This window comes from Eubalaena glacialis, chromosome 12, assembly GCF_028564815.1.
Source record: "Eubalaena glacialis isolate mEubGla1 chromosome 12, mEubGla1.1.hap2.+ XY, whole genome shotgun sequence".
In the NCBI taxonomy this organism is placed as follows: domain Eukaryota; kingdom Metazoa; phylum Chordata; class Mammalia; order Artiodactyla; family Balaenidae; genus Eubalaena; species Eubalaena glacialis.
The window spans coordinates 17306485-17331577 of NC_083727.1; the positions used below are offsets into that span (position 1 = coordinate 17306485).

At 44.4% G+C, this 25093-nt stretch overlaps 1 protein-coding gene across 3 annotated transcripts in view; it reads right to left on the bottom strand.

The window, feature by feature from the left end:
* Positions 1–25093, bottom strand: part of SASH1 (SAM and SH3 domain containing 1) — a 186390-nt gene that overhangs the window by 14230 nt on the left and 147067 nt on the right. For all 3 annotated transcript variants that reach the window (XM_061206866.1, XM_061206867.1, XM_061206868.1), the window contains 8 exons: positions 22817–22949; positions 17204–17550; positions 11616–11690; positions 9186–9329; positions 5773–5908; positions 3705–3874; positions 2727–2936; positions 1866–2016 (listed from right to left, as the gene is read on the bottom strand). In XM_061206866.1, coding sequence (XP_061062849.1) covers positions 1866–2016; positions 2727–2936; positions 3705–3874; positions 5773–5908; positions 9186–9329; positions 11616–11690; positions 17204–17550; positions 22817–22949 — 1366 coding nt within the window. The remainder of the gene's footprint in view (positions 1–1865; positions 2017–2726; positions 2937–3704; positions 3875–5772; positions 5909–9185; positions 9330–11615; positions 11691–17203; positions 17551–22816; positions 22950–25093) is intronic.

The window sequence follows — 25093 nt, forward strand, 5'->3', positions numbered from 1 at the left end:
CCAAGCAATGATGCAGATGTGCCTCTTGCTCTTGTGGGGGGCTGAGCTGGAAGATGTGCAAGATCTCTCAGATCTCAGCAGGTCTCTGGATCTGCCTAGTCTGACAGAAATTGACTGTCTTCCTCTAAGGTATCAGTTACTTAGAGTACTTCTTAAACACAATGAATTTAAAAGCACTGAATGTAGAATCTTCTAACCCTAGGATAATCCTGCATCCAGGCTCTTGGTGTTCACTGGCACCTCTGAGCCCTTGAAGCCTTTGTTTTAGAACCACTAAAAAGAAGTACCAATTTATGTATGCGGGATATTCTATACAGTGGCACAGCACAGATTCAAAATGGGATTTATGAAGAAGCAAAAAGCCTTCCTTAGACTCGTGAGTGAGCATCATGAGGGGCAAAGATTCCCTCTTATAAAATATGCCTAAGTGCACACCTCAGGACATGATCCCAGGAGGGACAAGGAGTCTTAGCCCTTGTGGCATGACAGAGACAGACCCTGCACCTTACACTCAGAATTTAGCTTTGCTCCTCCTGTGTCTGAATGCTAAAGGAAACGCAATGGATGGAGTTTATAAACCAGCTGTTCTCAGTGGCTGAGGAAGAGCAAATGAGCTATTTTACAGGGCAGATGTGGTCCAGGAGACTAGATGATTGAACGTTAATTGATATTAATATAGCTGGTTGGCCATGCCAGGCACTGGGCCAGGCTCTGACACAACCTGGCCACAGATCCCCAAGGTGTTTCCTGGGGAACTCCAATACGAAAGAGACCAGGTTATAAAGTGATATAAACTACGAAACACAATTCCCTTCAAATCTATCCCTGAAGGCAGTGTGTTTATCTAGGGTTTAGGCATCTATTTGATGGTGTGTCATCAGTTAATTTAGAGGGAGGACTTATTAAGCAGAAGTGAATTTAACTGCCCTGAGACACTTGCTTCCATGTCTCTAGGGCCTGATACATTCAGTAATGTACAATTTTTTTTCCCACCATTCACCATGGTTTTGGTGTGTCTTTTAGCAATGGAAATGTTATTAGCTACTGATATTCCTGAAGCAGAGCATTTGAAAGAAAATGCTTTTGAATTCAATAACTGGCAAGGATACTCCCCACTTCGTGATGAATAATTTCAGGAATATTTCTGATGTCAGACTGAAGAATAAAGAGCAAGATAAGACTGGGTTAATGGAGCAAAGGACACAGTGTATTCAAATAGACTACATGAAAGTTGTGAGCTCACTAAATTCTCTTCATGGGTTGTAAAAATGAGCTATCATTTTAGCTGAGAAATCGCAGCATGGAATTCTCTGCTCTACATATTCACTTGAGATTATTTCCTGCTTCTTTAACGCAAGCTGATGAATTTCATTTATTCGTTAATTAACCTATTCAATCAGAAAACAACTCCTCATGTGCTTTGAGAAGTAATTAACCCTTGGTGGGGCAAGATACTCCCAGTTTGTCAGTTACTCTTGTGCCCAGGTATCCTCACGACCTCCTGAAGGCTGCACATCCCACCGGCCTCCAAGGTGGCATGAACTGTGTGTCTTAAGAAAACTGCAATTCAATTCTCAGTCACTCAAAGAGGAGCGTTTTCGTCAACGATTACCTAGACACATGCCGGGAAAGTATAGGCTAGTAAGGTTTTCTTTTGCTCCTGCATTGGCAGGAAGGTCTGCTTTGGGAATCTATGTCTGTGCTATTTGACATAATACAAAATTGACCTTGGCTTTGGAAAGAGTAGGATCCAATGAGTGACTCCAAGGACCCAAGCATATGCTAGCAGCTTATGGGACGCCTGCTGGTGACCTGAGAACGTGGCGGATCTAACAGTGAACACGTCTGTGCTGGGAAGGACTTACTGTCATATTCCTGTAACAGCTCCACGGCTGTCAAGAGAACAGCTCTGTGCTCTGGGTCCCTGATATTTAACTCGTCCAAATCTTCCTCCTCCAGGAGCTTAAAGGTGTCCAAATCTTCATATCCATTGAACAGGAAAGTGGGCATGTGCTCCTGGAGGGAAACAAGACAGAAGTGAGTCAGCAGCCCAGCCATGGGATCCACGACCAATGACCGAACTCAAACCCCTAAACTCTTTTTCCACAGTCATTTTTATGCTAATTCAAAAATTAGTAAGTATCCTTTTAGCACAGTCTGTACCTCCCAGTCCTACAGCTTAGTGGGCAGGCGGGGCACTTCATTCATCAGGGGTTAAGAAGATTTACACTGCAGGCTGAGATGGACTCCACTGGCTTGCATTTTAATTGTGCCCTTCCTGTGAGCTGAAGCCTATAATGCCACCCAGTGTGCAGTGGAGGAGATTCTTCTTTCATTTAGAGCTACTGAAATCCAGCTCACAGAGACCTGTGACTTCCTCAGTAGCAAGACAGTTTTGCAAGGAGGAAACAGAATCTACCATGTAGACCCACCCCGCTAGATGCCAGGAGTAATAGTGGGAGAGAGGGTGGAAGGGAGAATCCTTACGGCCTCTGAGAAGTCAACCAGGGCACCAGGAGTTTGTGCTTACAGCCCTTCCTGGTAGTGGCTTGAAGCTCGCAGCTCTCTGAAAGCTGCTCTTTGGACTAGGAGCAAATTTCGACCTGGAGTTTATGCTGTCACCCCCAGCGGAGGTCAAGGGCAGAGTCATGGTGCTGGTAACTATTTCTGTAGGATAATGGGTACTCATCGTAGCAGATGTGGGACCAGAACAGGACGGAACTCACTTTGAGGTTGATGCGATCCAGGAGATCCTCCACCGACTTGGGCTGGGGGGGTCTTCCTTTCCTCCTCCTCCTGGTGGGGCGCTTGGGCTTCTCCTCTTCCTCGTTGAGCACGTCCACGTAGATGAATTTGAATGTGCCCACCTTGTTGTTCAGCAGGCCCATCCAGGTGCCCATGGGGGGTTTGCTGATTATATCAATGATGTCTCCTTTCTGTGGCCCAGGGAACAAAGATCTTTCCGTTAGGTACATTTCCAAGCATGAACCATCTGTCAATCAGAAGCCTTAATCACACGCATGTAAAGACACTATGAAGTCCAGAATCAGGGCTCCACGAGTCACCTGCTACGATTGGGAGTCTGGCAGATACCGGACAGAACACTCCTGACCGTGCCGGATCTCATGGAGGCCCAAGGTCCCATCCCCTCTGGCCTCCTGCACCACAGGGCAGTGGCCCGAGGTGTCCACCAGGGCTCACGGCTGGGTGGGCACCTGGCTCTCTAAATGCCCTGCCCTTACCCAGAGAGCACCTACTTCTTAGAAAAAGAATTCCCACCAATGAGATGTCAGTGGCAACCGCTGTCCTGTAATAGCTTCATACATTTCGTGGAACCCCATCTGTCCCATAGGAATGTCACTGATCACACAGAGAAGCCAGTCATGTCTCTTCAGCTGGTGAAAGCACAGAGACTGGAGGGTGGAGGGCAACAGGAATTCTGGAGGGAAGCTGAGGTCAGAGGACAGGGCCAGAGGGATGAGGTGGTGACCAAAGAGGATTAACTCAAGATCCTCCTCCATCCCCAAATGCTGGCTGTTCTCTGTTTCATTTTCCACTACAGAGGAGACCAGCTTATCAAGGTAGCAGAGACACTGGCCAGTCTGCACCACAACAGCCCAGCATTTAACAGCAAGGAGAAGAGAACACCTCTTAAGGCAACAAGCCACCCAGCGTTACTGCTCCAAGGCCAGGCAGACACACACCTTGAGCTTGAGTGAGTCTGTGTCATAGGGGCTGGGCGTGAAGTCGGTGTGCACCCTGGCGCGCCCACAGAACGGGCCCCGGTACGGGGGCTCCTCGTCATCACCGTCTTCCGACTTAACACTCTCCCTGTTGCTGGTCGAGGAATCGGTGGTGCTCACTGTTTGACCACCTGTACAGGAAAACAGGCAGAACACGGCTCAATACAGATTTCCTGCACAGCAAAGCTGAAGGCACTGAAGGGGACTTCCCTGGTGGCGCAGTGGTTAAGAATCCGCCTGCTAATGCAAGGGACACGGGTTCGAGCCCTGGTCCTGGAAGATGCCACATGCCGTGGAGCAACTAAGCCTGTGCGCCACAACTACTGAGCCTGCGCTCTAGAGTCCGCGAGCCCTAACTACTGAGCCCACGTGCCACAACTACTGAAGCCCGAGTGCCTAGAGCCCATGCTCCGCAACAAGAGAAGCCACCGCAATGAGAAGCCCGTGCACTGCAACGAAGAGTAGCCCCCGCTCGCTGCAACTAGAGAAAGCCTGCGTGCAGCAACGAAGACCCAATGCAGCTAAAAATAAATAAATAAATAAATAAATTTAAAAAAAAAAAAAAGAGGGACTTCCCTGGTGGTCCAGTGGTTAGGAATCGGCCTTCCAGTGCAGGAGAGGCGGGTTCGATCCCTGGTCGGGGAACTAAGATCCCACATGCCGCGGGGCAACTACTGAGCCTGCGCACCCTGCAGCTCGTGCGCCACAACTAGAGCCTGCTGGCCACAACGAAAGATCCCGCATGCCAGGAAGATCCCACGTGCCGCAACTAAGACCTGATGCAGCCAAATAAATATTTAAAAAAAAAAAAAAAAAAAGAAGGCACTGAAGGCATCACAGGCTAGGAAGGTAAAGGCCAGAGGAGGGAAGTCACGAGACACAGCCAAATGTCAGGACCAGAGCAGAGTCCAGGGGAGGATCTGAGTTTTCTGACTGTTCTCCCTAATCAAGCCCCTCATCAGACAGGGGCCTCCATCAAGTTATCTTTATGACCAGGGAATCCAGGTGACACCGAGACTCCCTGATGGAGGACACCACCCTTAACATTCATAACCTCTCATTTGTCAGGCATAACTATTTTTACCCCATTTTACAGATGAGGAAACTTAAAGAGGTCAAGTAACTTGCTCAAGGCCAAATGCTTTTAAAGTAGTGAGTTTAAACTTGGTCTCTTCCCCCATAGCATTCGGCGGACACCACCATTGGAACGGGAGTGGTTGCACAGCATTTGTTTCAGGGACATCTGTCATTCTCTTCTCCTCTTATTATTATTTTTTTTCCTGGTTCTTAGTTGATTATTTTATTGCTCTGATAATGTTTTAATCAACATTTTGTATTCATAAAAGTTATGAAGACATTAGCTTTCTTTGTCAAGCCAGAAGAGAATTATTGGCACTTCCCACTACCCGAAATGCATCAGGGAAAAATAACATTACATTATTGTGTTGAATTCTGCATAAAATGTTTCTGATTAAGGATTGGAGACTGAAGAGAAGCATCTGTCTTCTCTTTTATTAAACCCCCACTAAAATGCTAACAAAGGAACTGGATTCACTATGACAAGGAAAGTGGCAGGGGGCAATGCACAGATGAGAGATTTTTACCAAAATCTATAAGACAAAAAAGTGGTCAGAGGATCGCTAATTACTACTGTAGGTGGAGGATGCTCCCAGGTCAGGAGGGCGACGTGTGCGCAGCAGAGCCCGAAGTCCTCTCCTCTCAATTTGCTGCTCATCTTCATGAGCCCTTCCCCTTGACCTACTCCCCTCCAGTCTCCAGATGTTCTGCTGGCGCGCTTTCCCTCTCTCCTCCAACCAAAATCATTACCTTCTCTTTTGTGGCACTGCTAGACATCAACTACTAAACAAATAGGACTCTAGGGCCAACTATTTTGCAGGTCTGTCTCTGTAACAGCACCTTAAGGGTAAGAACTTGGTCTAATTTATCTTTAAACTGCCTGAACCTGACACTCAGTAAAAGTCTGATTTTGACTCCAAGGAAATCATCTACGTTTGCAAACTAGACCTACTCATTGAGCTTTGACCGCTCAGAGAACTCCGCAGACTCTCCACAGAACCTCCGGCTTTGAGCTTGGGCTTGTCCATGTGTTCGCTGTCAGGCTGAGAGGATGGAGGGGAGCCCGGCATTCCATCAAGGCCTGAATCCTGAAATGGGTTTTGACAAAATTATGTTTCACCAGAGTGGATGGGTGTCCTTTTGTAATTCACAGCAGTTTAGCCCTCAATGGAATCAGTCAAATCCATCTTTATACCCAAGTCTGATTCTTTACCCAAAATGTACCTTCCTTTTTAATCTAAATCCTTGCTTCATTTTAAAGTTGTGGTTCATGTAACTATTAATTAAACACTCAAAAAGTATTTTTCATGCTCAAATAGATATTTTTTAAAAGAATCTATCTATCTACCTTGTAGACAAAACATTTCGTTAAAGGCTTAGAGACTCTTAGTATACTCCCTAGTTCAGTAATAACACTGGACTTCAAATGTAGATCAGATACAACCCACTAGTCATGTAGTATCCGGAAGTATCATCAGAGAATATTTAATCTATTTGAAGGGAAACATTTACACACACACACACACACACACACACCCCACACGCACACACACACACAAAGCCCAGATTCTTATATTTGTTTACACAAATTACTAAAATTGGCTAATAAAATACCAACTTAGGACCCAGATATACAGTTGACCCTTGAACAACACGGGGGTTAGGGGCGTCGACCAGCTTTGCAGTTGGCCCTCCTTATCTGCGGCTCTGCATCTGTGGATTCAGACAACCACAGATCGTGTAGTACCGTAGCATTTACTATTGAAACAATCCACCTATGAGTGGACCTATGCAGTTCAAAACCTGTGCTGTTCAAGGGTCAGCTGTACAACAAACATACCATTTTTCGGTCTCTAATACCATTTCCCTAAGTCACCCTACGATTTTAGCTTCTTTCACTTCTTCTTCTGTTGTTAATAAACAGCTGGGAAGTCCCTTTTAGATCAGAATGCTGACAGTAGTGACTCAGCAGTACTTCTCACTTTTGGGGTGGCTACATATCATTAGTTTGACAGCCCCGCATCTGCACATGTAACTATAGCACGCTCATTTGATTTGAGGTGCTAATAGATAGACAGTGTCACACTTTAAAAAGTCTGCAGTCAGAACGGTTTACTGGCCCAAAGAGAACACTCTCTGGCATATTACACAGCCACGTGAACACAAAACCATCTAACGGAAACCTGTCATTTGCATAGTGCCGAATCATCAGAAGGGCTTTGATGAGATTCTGCGGGGCCCTGCAAACATATAAGGACAATAGAAAGGGCAGCTTCTGATCCAAAACACACTTCTGCTTTACATTTAAGGAAAGCGAGCAAACAACCGCAACAACTACAAACAGAGGTGCATCATTAGGAGGTTACTGAAGCTGCAAAGGATGAATTCCTGAGGTTTTCATTCCTCTTTTCTGAATCATAAAAATAAGCCACCTTTCCAAATAAAATCTTTTTTAAATGCTTCTGAAAAAAACCTCCCAGTCTGAAAAACAGCAATACGAAATACACATCTCTGATACTGTATGTTCACAAATGCTTTTTAAAAATTATTAATTTATTCATCACATATTTATTGATTACAAGAAGAGGTATTATTTCAGAGGCCAGGCATACAGCAGGAACAGAGCAGATAAAAATCCGTACTAAAACAGTCGGTGTCTTTACTAAAAAGTTTTTTTTTAAAGCCTTACAATGTTAATTTCCTCTCTCTAAAAAGCATTATAATGATTCCTTCTTTTTTTGATTATGTGAAACGACCGCTTTAAAAAAAAAACAGAACTAAAACTACATCTATATAGTAGTAAAATTACAGAAAAATGCTCAAAATGACATGAAAATTCTATGCTCATGATCCACAAAGCAGAAAACCCCTAGGAATGTAAGTTTTCAAGAGCTTTTAGTAGATGTTTCAATTTGGGGGAAAAGCCAACTAAATAAAGTGCTTTAATTCGTGGCACTGCTTTCACTGGCATGATGTCTGTCTCACTCGAGCGTGCAGTTTGCTTCACTGCTGGGCAGAAATATAGAATCACCATCACTCCCACGCCCATAGGGACAAGAAACGAAAAGATTAAGGACAATATTCGTGGAGAAGAGATACTGGAGGCAGCCAGACTTCCCCTGCAGGGCTAACCGGCCACAGTTTCTCAACCTGAGCACTCTCAGCATTTGGCATGGTTAACTCCTGGTTTTCATGGACTGTCCTGTGCATCATAAGATGCATCCCTGACCTCTATCCTCTAGATGCCTGTAGCACCCGATACCACCCCACCCTAACCCACTGCCACTATTAAAAATGTCCCTAGCCAATGCCCCTGGGGTTGGTCGGGGAGCAAAATCAACCCCTCCACCCCCACCCAATACCCCACGAGAACCACTGTAATAAGCTGGAGATGTGCAGGCTTTGAAGCACAGTGCGGAAGGCTGGCTAGCTGGTGCTCAGAGTGATTCAAACAGGGGGATGCTTGGTTTTTAGCTCACCATGTCCACCAGAGGGCAGCAGCTGAGCAAAAATGCCTGCTTTCCCTGCTGTTCTATTTGGTAGATAAAGCAGCATCACCTACATATTTCAAGTAGACAACCAGATCACACACGGAGACTCCAACAGACTACAGAAGGCATACTATAAAGGTGCCAGAGGAGAGCGCTTTGAAAATCTAATGGTCAAAATTATCTCAGGCCCAGCTTTCCAAGTGTCTTTATTCCCCCCACCCATAAAAATAAGACCCATAAAAAGAAGGTTACGTTCCTAGTGATGAACTTATAGAATGGGGGAAGGGAGTGGTGTCAATTCTGTGATATCTTAAAGTCTGCAGAGAGGGCTGGTTAGTGAACACACCCCCACAGAAACACGATTACTGTGTAAGTCTTGCAGCCAGGAAGCACTTTCTGACTTGACTTCTCAGACTTGCTACGTGCTCCTAAGAACAACTTATGCTACATTTATTTGAAAAGTCGTCTGTCTAAGAAAACTTGAGTGTCTTTTTAAGGTTTGATTCTGGTGACATCCATTTTGGAGCAAGGAATATTTTAGAAAATAAAATCCTTCCTTTGTGTTCTAATTTTCGGTGCTTATTGCATTAAAGAATAATCATTTCTTTACATGTCTGTCTTTTTCTCTCATTTGTACATAGAAGTCAGGGCCTGCTTTGTATTCCCAGCACCAAACCTGGTGCTCGGGCGACCCTAAGCACTTAATAAATATTTGCTGAATCCAGTGTTTGTCTACATAAACCAGGCATGGTCCTGGAGCCTGGTTAATGCCTGTGAATATATTTACCACCATTTAAAATCTCAGACCAACAATCCTCAGCTTTTCTTGTTGTTGGGAAGAACCAAGGGGGCTTGTTGCTCGGCTGTCACATACCTGCTCAGAGACAGAGCTGCTGTATTTTTTAGACATTCTCTTCCTCATTGTCTCTTTCACTGATTTCACCTTTTTTCCAAGAGAGATTCGGGAGGCGGTAGGTGATTTGATTACTTCTTTATACACAAAATCTCCTTCTTTACCCTGTAAAATAAAATGTTATAAGTATCTTAATCACAGAAAATGAAGCCCCCAAACAGGTTTTATTATTCTAACCATGAATGTCCTACCTCTCAGCAAACACTGGCACGCTCCAGGATCTCCACATTTTTCTTATGTTAACTCAGTGCTATGTTATTTATCTTTGTGATTAAAAATTAAAAGCTATTGACTAAGTGGCTTTTGCTTATTTGTTTGTTTAAAGTGGGATGTGAGTCACTTTGTTTTATTTAAACTTAGCATATTCTTGTCCTGTTACATGTTTTCCCACCATTTTAAATACCCAAGGGGACTGTATTTTATCAATAAAGAATGATTTAGATGAACCAATGTTCACTTAATCCCAGCAGCGGGGAAGAAGAAAAGGATAATACTACTGAATCACCCAAGAAAGTGGTAAGAACAAAATGGCAAATCTCAATCATTAGAAGTCCAGCATCTGGGGACTTCCCTGGTGGTGCAGTGGTTAAGAATCCACCTGCCAACGCAGGGGACACAGGTTCGATCCCTGGTCTGGGAAGATCCCACATTCTGGGGAGCAACTAAGCCCATGAGCCATAAGTACTGAGCCTGCGCTCTAGAGCCCATGAGCCACAACTACTGAGCCCACGTACCACAACTACTGAAGCCCATGCACCCTAGAGCCCACAAGGCATAACTACTGAGTCCATGCACCACAACTACTGAAGCCTGCATGCGCCCTAGGGCCCGCGTGCCGCAACTACCGAGCCCGTGTGCTGCAGCTACTGAAGCCCGTGCGCCTAGAGCCCATGCTCCGCAACAAGAGAAGGCACCGCAATGAGAAGCCCACCCACTGCAATGAAGAGTAGCCCCTGCTCGCCGCAACTAGAGAAAGCCCACGCGCAGCAATGAAGACCCAACGCAGCCAAAAAAAAAAAAAAGTCCAGCATCCGATCAGATTTATATCATTGTAGCACTTCGTGTGGCCAACTCCTAAGACTGTGTAAATTTTCTTTTCTGAACAAGTTAGATTGTGGTCTCCTTTCATTCTATTTTCCATTAAAAAAAAAAAAAATTCCCCTGAGGGGGGGAAATATCATACTTTTTATTTTTTAAAAGATTGACTACAGGGCTTCCCTGGTGGCGCAGTGGTTGAGAATCCGCCTGCCAATGCAGGGGACACGGGTTCGAGCCCCGGTCCGGGAAGATCCCACATGCCGCGAAGCAACTAGGCCCGTGAGCCACAATTACTGAGCCTGCGCGTCTGGAGCCTGTGCTCCGCAACAAGAGAGGCCGCGATAGTGAGGGGCCCGCGCACCGCGATGAAGAGTGGCCCCCGCTAGCCGCAACTGGAGAAAGCCCTCGCACAGAAACGAAGATCCAACACAGCCATAAATAAATAAATAATAAAAATAAAAGGAATTCCTTTAAAAAAAAAAAAAAGATTGACTACATAAAATTATTGGTTTATCAATCAGTAAAATTTGATATCCAAATAAAATAGTTTTATTCTTCCAGGAAATTCTCAAACACTTCAAAAAATCATAGATGGGTGCTTTCGTTAACACATGACCATAACAACTATAAAGCACAGAATACTAATTTCACAGTTGCGTGACCAAATGCACAAGGGGAAGACAAAACTGTATGGAAAACTCACCTACATCTCTGGCACCTCAGAAAGTAAACCTTAGGGAGAACCTGTACACTGTAAAGGTGGCCTGTCCCCGGACTGTGATCCAGTGGCAGGTCCGAGGAGGCGGTCACCTTGGCCTGGAGGAGTCTGGTTTGCTTTGGCCCCAAGGGGACTGGGTTCATTTCAGGATACCCCAGATCAGAAAGACCTACGCTTGGCGTAGGGCTATGCACTTGGCCTATGACAAGCCTGGTTTTCAGAAATGCTGTCACATACTCTCGGAACCCAAATCACAGGGCTCCATCCTGTGGCACTACCTATGTGTAACAGCCACGTGCACTTGCAACTGGTATGAACAAAAACACACGTGCACCAATAACTAAGACCATCTAAACTCATCTGGATGTGTGACTTGAAGAAACCTGGAAACCAGGGTATTAAAGAAATGATGCTACTGCAAAGAGAGAGATGGAGGCCACAGTTGGTCATCATTCAGTCCACGTGGGACTGTGAAGAGTCTTTAAGATGGGGAACTAGAGCTTCTCTCCAAATGCGATTTAGGATCCCGAGGAAAAGGTCACCCAGTACCGATTCTCAAAGATACTAAATGTGAAACTATGTCAACCACGCCACTTGAATCCAAATCTTTTGCTTCCCCTCTGATGTATACTCACCAATGGGTCAGAATTATTACTGCCAATGTGCAGAGAACGATTTGTCAAGTCAAATCCTCCAAAACTGCAGGTTCTCTGTGGAAAGGAGAGGGCAGAGCAGGAACAATCCAGTTATGTTAAGGTCATCCAGCAGTGCACCAACCCAACACATGTCCCTTTTGTAGGATGTCACTGAACCACAAACGTGTTACAGGATGAGCGTAAGAAACGAGAAATGATGAAGAAAAAAATACATGATTCATGTTATAAGGAGACGCCACTCATTTTGCCCTTCCACAGGCCACTGGAACTGTGCCTACACCAGAGGTTCAGAATCCCCTTCACAGGCAAAAACCAACTGGTTAAAAAAAAAAATACACCAACCAAAAAACCATACATGTGTTAAGTGCTCTAAGATTCCCTGTCTCTTAGCAACAAAATTTCCCTTCCAGACCCCTTAATATCGGCTGCATACAGTAGTGATAATGAGGCAACATGTATTAGGGAACCCATGTGCTCAGAGTGGTCTTGGAAACCCAGATGTGAAGTCCTATAGCCCTGCCACTGACAGCAGGCTTTTCTGAGGGACTCTTGTTTTGTTTAGTTTTAAATCGCTGAGATGGAGGGGAAAAGGTTATGTTTATAGTAGAGTCCAATCAGGCCAAGAGGATTACTCACTCATTGCTTCCCTGACCTAGCCAAAAATGCTGATAACTCTCCCATCTAACTGCCCAACTTAATTACTTATGACCCTTTCCTCAGAGTGTATGAAATAAAAAGACACCACATTTGCCCAGAAAGAAAAAGATTGATTCCGTGACTGTCTCTGACCACACTACTTTAATTTCAATAGGAAAAACACTGATAGAATGAAAACTTTACTGTCCTTTCGGTTGGTTTCAAACTTTATGGAACTGCTTATGTTTCAGTGCTTCTATATTTCCAGAACTTGGTTTGAATTCTCTGTTGTTTTTCTAGCAAAAGCTACTCAAGCACCACCTCCCCCCGCCAACCCCCAAATCTTTAAGAAAAAGGAGAAGTTCAAAGCACATTAATTTTTGTTATCACCGATTATCTTCTTAAGCAATTGGTAATAAAATGTGAATCACAGATTTGGGTGCCAATATTTTGTATTACCTGTTTCTCAGAGAACTCTAGTTAACAGCTATTAAAAGGAAGAAATGAACAGAGAAGCACACCATATACTATAAACATTGCTTTTTTAAAATAAATACACCTTAGATACATATTAACTGAACTGAGAAAGTAGAAACATCCAGGAAGGAAAGTGCCTAGGTTTATGGAATCACACAGATAGGGATCCAAATCCTGGTTCTACCACTTAACTTGCTGTGTGACCACAGGTAGAGTACTGAACCCTCTGAGCTTTGGTTTCTTCATTAGTAAAATACTATCTATAGCCTATATTTGAGACTTCTAGCACACTGCCTGGCACAAAGCAGACACTTTAGGAATGTTGGTTTCTTCCACTACTTTTCATTAGGGCCACACTGAGAATTTGGTAGCTTGTCCTGACAATTGCTTTATTGAAGTTTAGGCTTAGTCAACATTCTAAATATGCAAATGAAGAACTGGAGCTTAGTTCTGGGCCTTATAATTCTGGGAGCTTCAACTGTAAAACCAGAGCAATCCCAGGAATCGGCCAAAAAGTGAAAGATAGCAGGTGTAGCAGAAGGAAAGGCCAGGAGATACAGAAGTGTTACATTTCAGGATAACCGACATTCAGGATATCACACAGCTGTTTTTTTCTCCTTCAGCAAAGCTGTTGCTGCTGTTTTAAATAATCAACCACAGACATAACTTTCAATGGACATTATTCTCATTTTATATAAAAATATCAATGGACAATCTGATTTCCCTTACAGTCAACTTAACTGGACCTATATCTCCTCTATAAAAAGAGGAAGACCTCTGTAAACGAAAACACTCACCAAATCCCCTAATCTGCAAGCAATGTTATGACCATCTCTCAAGGCTAATTTTTAACTTTAACTTTCCCTTTCCAGCTTATAGTGTCAAATAAATTTTCTCATTTTTGCAAAGGCAGTCATTTTATTCTAGTTCCTCTCCTGTGACTCAGGGCTCCACAGACACAGTATGGCGTCCAGATGCCTCATCATTTTATGGCTTTTGTACTTCCCTGCTTTGAATTCCAACACCGACTGCAGCACTGGAGGCCAGCATGTTATTTCTGATGCATATGAAATAACTGACAAAGAATTTATGTGGAAACTACAACTGCAATAAATTAGAAGCTCATTTATGTCTTCATATGACTGCTGCATGCATTGTTTCCTAAAATAAGAAGTTTAGAGGAAAGAGTGCACTGGTTTTCTTAACTACCAACTAAAACCTCTCCCAGTGACATGCTAAGATATTTGGAACTGATTCTTCTTTATCAATGGAGGATGAACAAAATATAACCGCCAGCACCACTTGAACTAATCTCCAACTTCTTCTGTAATATCAGGTAGTTCTTGAAGCAGCACTCTTTCAACAGAGAAAACAAGAGAGAATAGTAAAAGAATGTAAACCAATCTTTGGTGGTCTACCTGAATAAAGCTTAAATGAGGTTTTTCAAGTTCAAACATCTCCTGTACAGATAATTACAAGAACATTTTAGATAGATGCTTGTGGATGAGAAGAGCCAGTCAATGGAATGGTCATGCAGCTGAAAACACGTTTTGGGGGGGTTTGGATTTTTTTTTTTAAATGGACAAAATTCCAAAATGTCATGCATGTCTGTTGCCCCAAACAAAAATTGAATGACCAAATAAAAAGCAAAACAAGTGACCGTTTCCAGTGAGTACAAAGCATTGTCATTTCCCTGAGGTTTCATCAAGCAAATATGGCATTTTTTGAAAGACAAAAAGATCAAGGTTGAAGAGTAAAGGAAACTATACTTTTGAATAAAATGAAAGAGATATATGACAAGAAGAAAGGAAAACAATTTTTGAGTAAACCAAGTAAAGAAATTATTTTAATCCCTTAAAAAAACAAAAAACAAAAAAAACCCTCTTCTGTTGTTAAAACACTTATATTCTGGGACCTCTCTGGTGCTCCAGTGGTTAACACGCTGAGCTTCCACTGCAGGGGGCACAGGTTTGATCCCTGGTCGGGGAACTAAGATCCCACATGCTGCACAGTGCGGCCAAAAGAAAAAGAACTTACATTCCCCTATGTTCTCTGAATAATTAGAAAATTAAATTTTGTTTTCTTGATTGTACAATTATACTTACAAGAAACGGTATGTACAAATTTCTGATTTAGCACTGAACACGTATTTCAGCAAGTATTAAAACTGTCCAGTACTGCCTCAAGTTCATAGTACTTTAAAAATACCCAGCCTCAGGCTGGTACTGGGGATAGAGGTTACAGAGTGCCACTTTTACAGGGGGTGGAATTGGTACGTGAAAACAAGCTTGTCCAAATGTCCATACTCAAACGTCAATGAAGAATTAATCACTGGCTCACAATGTGCACACAAGGGCCCACAATGGCACAAATCTTGGAAATATAACTTCTAGAGAGACGGTCCTGATGAAGTTATATCATTAACCGGTCAATAAATAATATAAGGGATACATGAGCAACTCAAGGCACTCAATCGGAAAAATTCTCAGTATTGCATGATTTAAACCCATGGGGCTGAGTCATCAATTCACAGAGAAGAGGTGGATCTGTTCTATCAAGGTCATGTCCAAAGGTACAGAGGCAGATGAACTAGGCAGAACACCTCTGAAGGTAAAAAACAAATTATACCAAGACTAAGTAGCCACAAGTATTTCCTAAAAGATCTGTGGGTCAGAACTGAAGGAGTGACAACAAGAAATAATAACAAAGAACCGTTATTTTACAACAAAAACAAAACCAACCGAGACTGTTGCCATGACAAAGAGCCAGAGGAAAAGCTGTTACTGATAATATTAAAAGTGTTGCAAGATTTATAAGAATGTGAAAAAAGTGGAGATCGAGCAAGAAAGTCAACACATGGGAATATTTGGAAAACCTAAGGGCTGGTACGGACCTAAGCATCCTTTAAGGATGGCATTGACCACAAAAGCAGAACTTGATTGAATGAATTTAAATTACAGCAACCGTCTGGGGAAGAACATGTTACAAATGTGAAGGAACTCTGGGAGAAGCCAGCATGGGAGGTGGCAGTACAGTCAGTCTACTCCTTCAGACCTATAAAAGGGGACAGGCCAGCAGACCCAGGTGGATTAAGCAGGGCGCCAGGGGCCAGGAAGCGTACAGTTCCTCCACACCCTGCGCCATTTTATATGGGCTCTTGTGCAAACTAAAAGTTGGGTGGGAATTTCAGGGGGATTAAATCCCTACGTTCTCCAGTTCAATATAAGCCTTGCCCTGAAAATAAATTTTACTAGGTCTCTAATAATTCAGTAATAACATTGAAGACCATTTCATTATTTGGAAGTAAGTACTTTATTCCTTGCTATGTACAGAATAATCTATGGGGCAGTGGAGGACATTTCCAAACGTTGATCCTTTTCTTTAAAAAGATAAGCACATCAAATATACTTAAGTAAAACAAAAAAGAGTTCTAATTTTTCTTTCCTTTTAGATTTGAGAACTTTCCGTTTGCCCCTAGTAATAAAAGAAAGTACTTTACAGTGTTTTTCAAATCACCAAATTGGCGACGATGATGGCGGCAATCTACCGTGAGCTAGTTCCTATTGTTTTAACTCACTGAGAGAAGAAACATCTCTTTTAAGGGCAAAACTTCCTTCTGTTTTGAATCAGCTTCCGTGAGGCCAAGTGACACGATGGCTGCGACTCAAGACAGCCACTTCTAGAAGGAGGCCAGACCCCATCCCTGTACTCTGAGAGCCCTTCTCTGGATCAGCTTCAATGTTTAGTTTTAAATTAAAACTCAAACAGCTTCAACTGGCAAGAGGACAAATGGGAAAGAGGGAGAAGCCATTCCTCAAGGAAAGCGGGGGCAGGAATGGAGGTGACGGAGGGACAGACCATGAGAAGAGCGGGGAGGACGCCAGGCTGCACGCAAGAAAGGCCATAATGCTTGACTGCACATCACAGAAATGACAAGGCCGTCCCCATGACCGTCTTGGACTCACGGACTTCTGGTGGATTCTCAAGAGAACCCCTTTGGTACAGCGGTCCACCGTGGCGGCCCACTTCCTCTTGGCCTCCTCCTCCTCCTCCAGCAAGCACCGTCTCAGGTCCTGCTTCTCGGCCTTGCTCAGGGTCCTGTCTGAGGCAGGACGCACTAGCTGGGTCAGGTTCAGGTGGCTGTACAGGCTGCGCTCCACCACGTACGTGACATTGAACTCGCTGACGGAGGGGCGCCCGCGCACCCTCCTGCCGGGGCCGCCACAGACCCCGCCCCCTTTGGGTTTCTGCCGGAGCAGCTGCAGGTCGCAGGTGGTGCTGTTGATGCCTTTTCTAGAGGGACGCTGGCAGAGGAAAGCTCTAGAACACGAATAATTAGTATCCGTTTTCTTCAAGCGGATCTGCTTCCGGACGCTCTGAACCGCCTCTAGGGACACTAGGAGGTGGTGCCGGCGACGGTGGCTGTCATAGAAGCAAACGCCATCAGTACTTACCCCGTGGCTCAGGGACCCGAGACCCTTCTTCATCTCCCCCTCGGTGAGGGAGCGGGACACCTTCTGGGCCTTGTCGTCTTCTGGGTAGGAGAAGAAGGTCCCCATCTTCTTGGGGGGCTTGATCAGGCCCCGGCTCTCTCCTTTGCTGAAGGTTTTGACCAACTTCCGGCCGGCACCCCAGGTGTCCAGGCTGCTGGATGATGGAGAAGTGGTGAGAGAGTCTGAATCATCTTCTGGAGGTTTCTCAGGAGAGGCATCAAAGAAAAATGGCTTCTTGTGCACTCCAGAGTACAGGGCAGACCTTTCATCCGGGACCGGGGAATTCTCAAGCACCTGTTCCTCCCCGCCTGGAGGGAATCAACACAGACACAGTCACGGGCTCCTGTCAACAAACCTTGGCGTTCTCTCGCAGATCTGTCTTTAGACCCCCAGCCCTGCAAAACATAACCTAAACCATGCGGCGACCGCAGGGATGCCCCTCCCCACAATCACTTACCCTCCAAAAACCCAGCTCCTGCTTAAATAAATGCATATAAAAAAGAAAATAACCTGAGCAAATAATGGTTTCACACAGGCTGAATGTTAAAAGGTTTCAGATGCGATTTCTCCTCCTCCTCTCAATACCTTTGTAGACCAAACACCTTAACAGACCTATTAAAAATGGCATTTGGACACTCTAAGCCCATCAATAACACAATATTCCTTAGCATTTAATGATAATTATCCTTCCCAGTTTGCAAGTGCAATCCTCAGAAGCTAGGAATCAGAATCGTTCCCCCTTCTGAAAGGCTCTCCTGTTGAGTCTGGTTGGCTTTTTATGGTCAGAGTGTGATGAATGCCATGTGGCTGACAGTGATTTTTTTACTGGTACATATGCCATTTAAGTAATTAAGTCACCAAGGGAGAAGTTTGGGTGAGGAAACGCCATAAAGGGTCGTAGATTGCAAATGCAACTGACAAATGGTCCCCACTTGATAAGCCAAACACAAAACGTTGCGGAACTGGGTGATCCAAGACAGACATTCCCATCAACGCAGGCCCTGCTACAAAGCAGCAAGGGCATTTGAGGGCCTGGACACGCAAGCAGCCCCATGGAGTGTTCCATTTCTTCTCAAGGATTCCAGCTCTTCAAGCCATCACTGGAGCCAGGTATCCAGCCAAGACTTCCAGAGCCCAGTGGAAAGGTTTGGACTTGCTGGCAGGAAAATTGAGTTCTTTTCTGCGTGTGTTATGTGAACATCTGTGAGAAAAGAAGTAGGTCAAACTCTGGGTGTAGTGATCCTAACTAGCTGTGTCCCTTTAATTATAAGGAAACTTTTGAGCACTGCAGCTTTCTGCCAGCTGAATTGTGAAGAGGAAAAGGCACCAAGTTCCTTGGAACAGAGGGATGGCACTAAATATACCACCTGGGATGAGGGTCCCAGTGTGTGGTTAAATGTCACAGATAAAGGGAGAGGGTGGCTCACTCCAGAGGGGGAAAAGATGAGCGACTGGTAGCAGGCCTTTAAAATTCCAGAAGTTTCTTAGATTTCCAACTGATGGGAATTACAGTTACAAATATAAAAAGGACTGCTGCTATTAAACACAACCCAAGGTTGATTTTGATGTCAAGGAGATGGTGGTGGGGAGGGAGATTCAGAATTATATCTGGTCCAAAGTTCTCCATAATCTGCAGCACAAATATATTCACTCAAGAATTATTCCCGGATCTTTCAAGGGAGTTTAAAAGCAGCGTCTATGGTTCTGATGAATACTGGCCAGACCAGAAGCAATGTGCACACATCATGAATGTCTCCCGCTCCTTCCTCAGGACACCTAATGTGGACTGGAGACCACGGGTCCTTCCGTTACTGGAAGTAAACATGGCAACCTCTTCCGGATACAGTCTACCCTCCACTTCCAGGGATGAAGTGATGGGGCTGAGAGGCATAGCCTGGTGGCAGGGGCAGCCCAACAGAGGACTTTTCTCTAAAAGTAGTCCAATCACAGATCATGACTTCATATTTAGCCCAGGTGTCCACAGAGGTGTGCAAAGGCCCTTATTTACGCATAGTCTTAAGGGGCCTTGGGGAAGTTAAGGACCTGTCACTCAGCAGTGGTGTGGAAATTTTCTGGATTCTATATTTGGCGTTGTCATCAGAGATTCCAATACTTCCGTGTCACATTTGAGTTTGGGACCAGCTGGTTCACACATGCCCGTGATATATGTAGCTCTACTTCCTGGTTCTGGCAAGTCGGCATCTGGTAAAGAGTTTGGAGGGAAACATGGCAAATGCTTCCAAAGAGGCCACCCTAGCCTGTGCTGAGGGCAGTCCTCATGTGGTACAGGTTCTTCTGTCTGTGCCTCACCCAAGGCCTGAAATCCCAGCCCGGACTGGATTCCTTGGGTTTAGAGCATTACTTCTCCCATTCACCTCTGACTTGAAAGTACAAGTCTCAAGTCAAAAGTACGACAATCAAGATGCACTCATTCCATCATCATTTGGCGTGTGATTTGCTTCTTGCTCAGCTGAGATCAGACTACAGAAGGAAAGGTGATTCTGACAAGAGGAAGGAGGCAGGATACAGGATGGCTTAATGCCAAGAACACAGATTTATGCCCTAGATTCCAGCCCTGGCTCTGCTACTCACCATCTCCATGACTGTGGGCAATTATTTCATCTCTCTGAGTCTGTTTCCTCACCTGTAATAATGCCTACCTATTTTATTTTATTTTATTTATTTTTTTGGCTGTGCCGTGAGGCTTGTGGGATCTTAGTCCCCTGACCAGGTATTGAACTCAGGCCACAGCAGTGAAAGCACTAAGTCCTAATCATTGGACAGTCAGGGAATTCCCACTGCCTACCTATTTTATTAGTCTCTATTATAAGGCCATTGAGAGGATAAAATTAAATGAAGAGAGATATGTGAAGGTACTTCAGAAGCTGAAAAGCACTGTACAAAAGCTAATGATTCATTAGCAGGTTACAGATGAACTGGAGAAATGAGGGAAGAGAGTGGGTGGGTATCAGCTTTAGGTAGAAGACACAGAAATGGCTGGATGAAGGGCGCTGCCCTGGCCTACAAGTTCATATTGTCTAAGGTCATGCATGCCCCAGATAAGGACTTGCAACTCAAGTTACAAGGGTAAGACTGGGTGATGGATTGTAACTCTCTTGGCTTTTCCAAGACTCCAGAGCTGGGGGGTGAGAGATGGGGTGGGAGCAGAGTACAGACCCAGGAGGTAGAGGAGTCAGGCTGCTCAGATGTAACTCTGGGTCTCCGGCCAGCTGGCTCGGTGACCATGAGTAAATTACTTCCCCTCTTTGTGTCTGTCGGAGTTTCCTTATCTGTGAAATGAGGGTAGTGTTAGTGCCTGCCTCTGGTGGCTATTCTGAAGATGACATATTAACAGGAACACAAAATCTCAAGTGTTTAGGAAAGTGGCTGGCGCACAGAAGGCTCTCCGTAAATGCTCATTATTATTCAGACAACTTAGTATTGGCACAGGCATGAGGGAAGTCAAAAGGATCAGCTCTTTGAAGGCCCAGGGGCAGGAGCCGGTTATTGGGAGTATGAATCTCTCCAGCTTTGCAAAGCAGGTGCCAAGGTGGCCTCTCTGTACCAGCATCAGTTCTCTTGCTACTGAGGAACCGCAGAAAGTTCTACCATGCAAGGGATGGAGGCGTTCTCATCTAGCACGGTGTTGGGTGCAGCCTGCAGTGGATGACCTCAGCTGCACACACACCTGGGGCCTCTCCTGGTGACAATGGCAAGCCTGGTCAATAGCACCCCAGCTCCCCAGACACCAGACGTGTCACTGGGGATTCAAACTCACTAAATCCATCTTCCATCTATGACACCTCATTCATACCACGATGAATCAAAGTTCAGAGCTAAAAGTCCGTATAGTTATTACTTTTTACCCTACAGCTACCTCTTTTGGTATATTTCCCCATTTTTTCAACCATGTCTCTCAGAGACAGTTGAATTGATTTATTCTGACATAAATATACAAATGAGAATATTTCTGCGTTTTTATGAGTGTTATTCTAGTGGAAAGGCTGCCCCAACACATATGACTATCACATATGAAGGGGCTCCTGGGTGGCAGGCCCAGGACCAGGTACTTCTCCCATTTATCTCATTTATGGACAAGACCCACCAATCTATGCATGATATATGAGATTTAATTTTGGCAAGCATGCATGAGGTTTGTTTTAAAAATGCAACGCTCCCAACGTTGAATGATGGCTCTTCCATATGGTTCTACTTAATATTACCAAACGACACTGTGTGTGATTTCAGTAAGAGCTGCCACGGGGAGAGGAAGTCAGGCTATATGCTGTCCTGTGAAATCATGACAGACAGGCAGGTATTAGAACAGCCAAATGTAAATCAGCATTGCACCCGGAATTACCATGCAAAAGACACCCAGATGAAACCCTGGAACTAAACACAACTCTAAGTTTATGAAACTGGCCGTGAAGCAGATAGCTTCTCTCCTCTGTCTCTCCCTCTGTTTCTCTGTCTCTCTCCTCTTTTCTTTTCCCTTTTTATCTCCACTTTCCCACAGTGACCCCCTCACCTTCAGTATTCCTCCAGGGGATTTAAACTGATAATTACATCAAACAAAAATTTTAAGAACAGCAGTAATAACAAGAAACCCGCATCTATTTAAATAAAGGGGAATTCAGTTCCCTCCAAGGTTTGATTTATGTACAACAAAAAAGCCTCTATAATGATATTTTTAAAATCTACATGTTAAAATTTTGAACTTCCTTGCAATGTAGATGTGACACTTTAAAAAGTAATGTGCTTTAAAAAGAAAAAAAAAAAAATTCTTTCCAGTATTTCCTTCAATTCACTAATTGTTTTCCAAACAGGAAATCTTACTCTTTTATTGTAACTTTTTGGAAGAATTTTACAAGATGCTGCAAACGCACTTTACTAACAATAAGAAAGATGGACACGGTTGAGATTCAAACTGTCATAATTGCACTTCAAAGGTTAACTATTCATTGCAGTAAATCCAAGCTCATGCCCCTTTTGACATTACTGCTTCCTCTGACAAGTGGCTTAGCCAGGGATCTAGCTCTTAAGGATCCACGTAGAATGTGAGGTCCTTAAAGCCTCATTGGAACTGAGACTTGAGACCATTTACAGGAAGAACAAATCATCCCTCAGAGATCTGAAAGGACATTAAGTGCCTCGTTTGTTAGATGTTTGTTTGAGATGGAGGTATATTAAATTTGGACTAAATTCACAGGGTTAGAACCACCGTCCTTTTGGGAGCAGAGGCTTACACTCAGAAGGTGTTATAAAATAAAGTTTATATAAAATGGTATAAGGTCAAAATGAAAGCCATACCACATCTCGAGAAGATTTCATTGTCATACACTAGCCATTTCCCATCTTTGTAATGTTTAAATAACTAAGCCTCTGGAAGGCTGGGCGCCAGGATCCTTCATTCCAGAAGGTACTGAGCGTTGCCCTGCTCACCTGCAGACCCGAATTCTCCCTCCGCCAGCCTCAGCCAGAACTCAACCCATTTTCTACTTTCATATTTTCTACTGATAGACGGAGCCCAAATGATTTACTCTGGAATAAGCGGGGTGGAGTCTGCTCTTTTACCTTCAGTGCTGGGCTTTTTCATTTCTTCCACCCTGATCAGTTTCTTTCTCACTCTGCGAGTGGAGTTTACCAGCTTGTGTAACCTCTTAAACTTCACCGACTCCTCAGTCTCATCATCCGACTGCTCTCTTGACTGGCAAAGAAACAAAGGAAAAGTTAATTAGATAATTGCCCGGTGCAGCTCTGCCCTCACGGCCAGTCTGAACTCTGGCAGTTCTGCAGCTGAACTTGGGGCACCAACAAAGCTGCCCAACAGGTTCTTGGAGCAACACGTATCATCATCTTAAGGTCTAATTTGGTGGAGAATTAGGTCCTAGGCACCACAACACACACCGATGCCCTGGCCCGGCATGTGGTGCATTTGTCTCAATGAACTCCGGGTCTCTTTTAGAGAGCTCGGGCAGGATGCTCTCCTAGGCTGGCCCTGTAATTCCAGTTACACTGCTGTGGTTTGGGCCAGGCTCTCTGTCTGGCCCATCAGGACTCGCTGTTTAACGTGGTCATCGACTACTTCTCCAAACCCAAATTCTGTTGACTTGTTCCAGTCCTCCCCGAAAATCAAAAACAGCAGGGCAGGAAAACGGAAGAGATGCAAAGAGCCATCTTCGGTCCCATTTGTGAGGACCGTCTGCCACGTCTCAGCCATCCCTCCTTCGGCCTCTCCCAGCTCCTTCCGAGAGCTCACAAGGCGAGCATGGGGACAGACCCTGCCTTCCTCCACGAGGGACAAGGGAAAAAGCTGACCTTTTCAGCCATACAGTCCAGTCCATATTCCCCAGCATCCCATTTCGTTCTGCAGTGACTGAAGTATGCTCAGTCCAGCTGTTTTCCCTCAAGTATCAAACATTACAGAAAGAGAGAGAGAAAAAAAGTCTCTCTGCAGCAGTGACCCAAGCGAAAAACAATCCTTTCCTTGTGAACAAAATGCGGTCTCATTTCCAAGTTAGCTTTAACATTCAACATGCAGCTTCCTCTGTTTTATCTGTTCAAAATGTGAAACAGAGTCTCCAACTCAGTGGACGTGCTGCCCGGGCCGGGCGCGCAGGTATCCCCAGGAGCGCAGAGCCCGGCGGAAGTGCGCAGCCTCCGCAGAGCCCCGGCCGCTCGGGGCGGCTCCAGTTCACCCCGTGCATCCTGCCAACAGCCTTCTCTCCATCTCCTCCAGCCTAGTTCACTGACAGAGTCCGGAGAGAAATGCCTCCAACCAAAAACAAACCACATCTCCGAACACGAGCCTAATAAGGAGAACTCCCCCTCCAAGAAATGCTCTCATTAATCCCAATTTTATAGAAACTAAATAGGTAAGCAAGAGTTAGCAGAGAACAGTTCAAGAGCAAATGAGGTAGGGATTATATTAATTACTTAGGCAGAAAAAAATAGTGCCTGCTGTGAGTCCGCAAGTATTTCTGTAGCACTCTGGCCCTACGTAAGGGAGATATGACCCATATCATGGCCTCTGTCCTCGCCCTGGAGTTCCCAGCACTGGAGCCATTGCACTTTCTCACTGCAAAATTATAAGCAAACCATTAACTCGCTAAAGAATAATTATTATAACCCATGACTGGCCAGTCATCGGGACAGGGGTATTTCTCAGGCTTCCCTTCTGTGAAGTATGTCAACGTCCAATTTCTTTAAAGGTCTTAGGTAAAATATTGCATACACATTCCCGAATTAAGGTTAACTGCTGGTTACCCGGTAATGAAGAGCAGAAATTGACGCCCAGATAATAGGGGAAGGAGGATACATTGCATGCTGGTAATCAGGCTTAAGGCATTTGGTCTAAAACTTAAAATGTAACAAATTAAAATAATAAGTACAGCTTCTACTACATAATGGCAATTGTCTGATTTGAATTTTACTTTTTCTTGGATGAATTGTTGGTTTGCGATGGAATGGTCGGAGTGGTCAACCAGAGGAATGAGAACTTGGTTAGCCCTCATTCTGGGTAATCAGCACCTGAACAAAACCACAGTGCATGGAATTACACATAAACACTGAAAAACATTCTGCCTTCTTGATGTATCTCAAAAGTCAAGTACTTCTAATAGAAGAGTCAACACGTGATTACAGAAAGCTTCTGTACCTACAAATCTAGACCATCTATAACCCTCACGTTAAAAAATTCTGAAGTCAAGTGAAAATGAAATAAGCACAGGTTGTCCATAAATAAGATTCAGGAAGCTGCATCACAGGATGAAGATCACTCATACCTAGCCTGGGGGTTGCTGGTGGTGGTGTGCATGGGGGCTGGGGGGAACTAAAAAGAGAAATGGGACC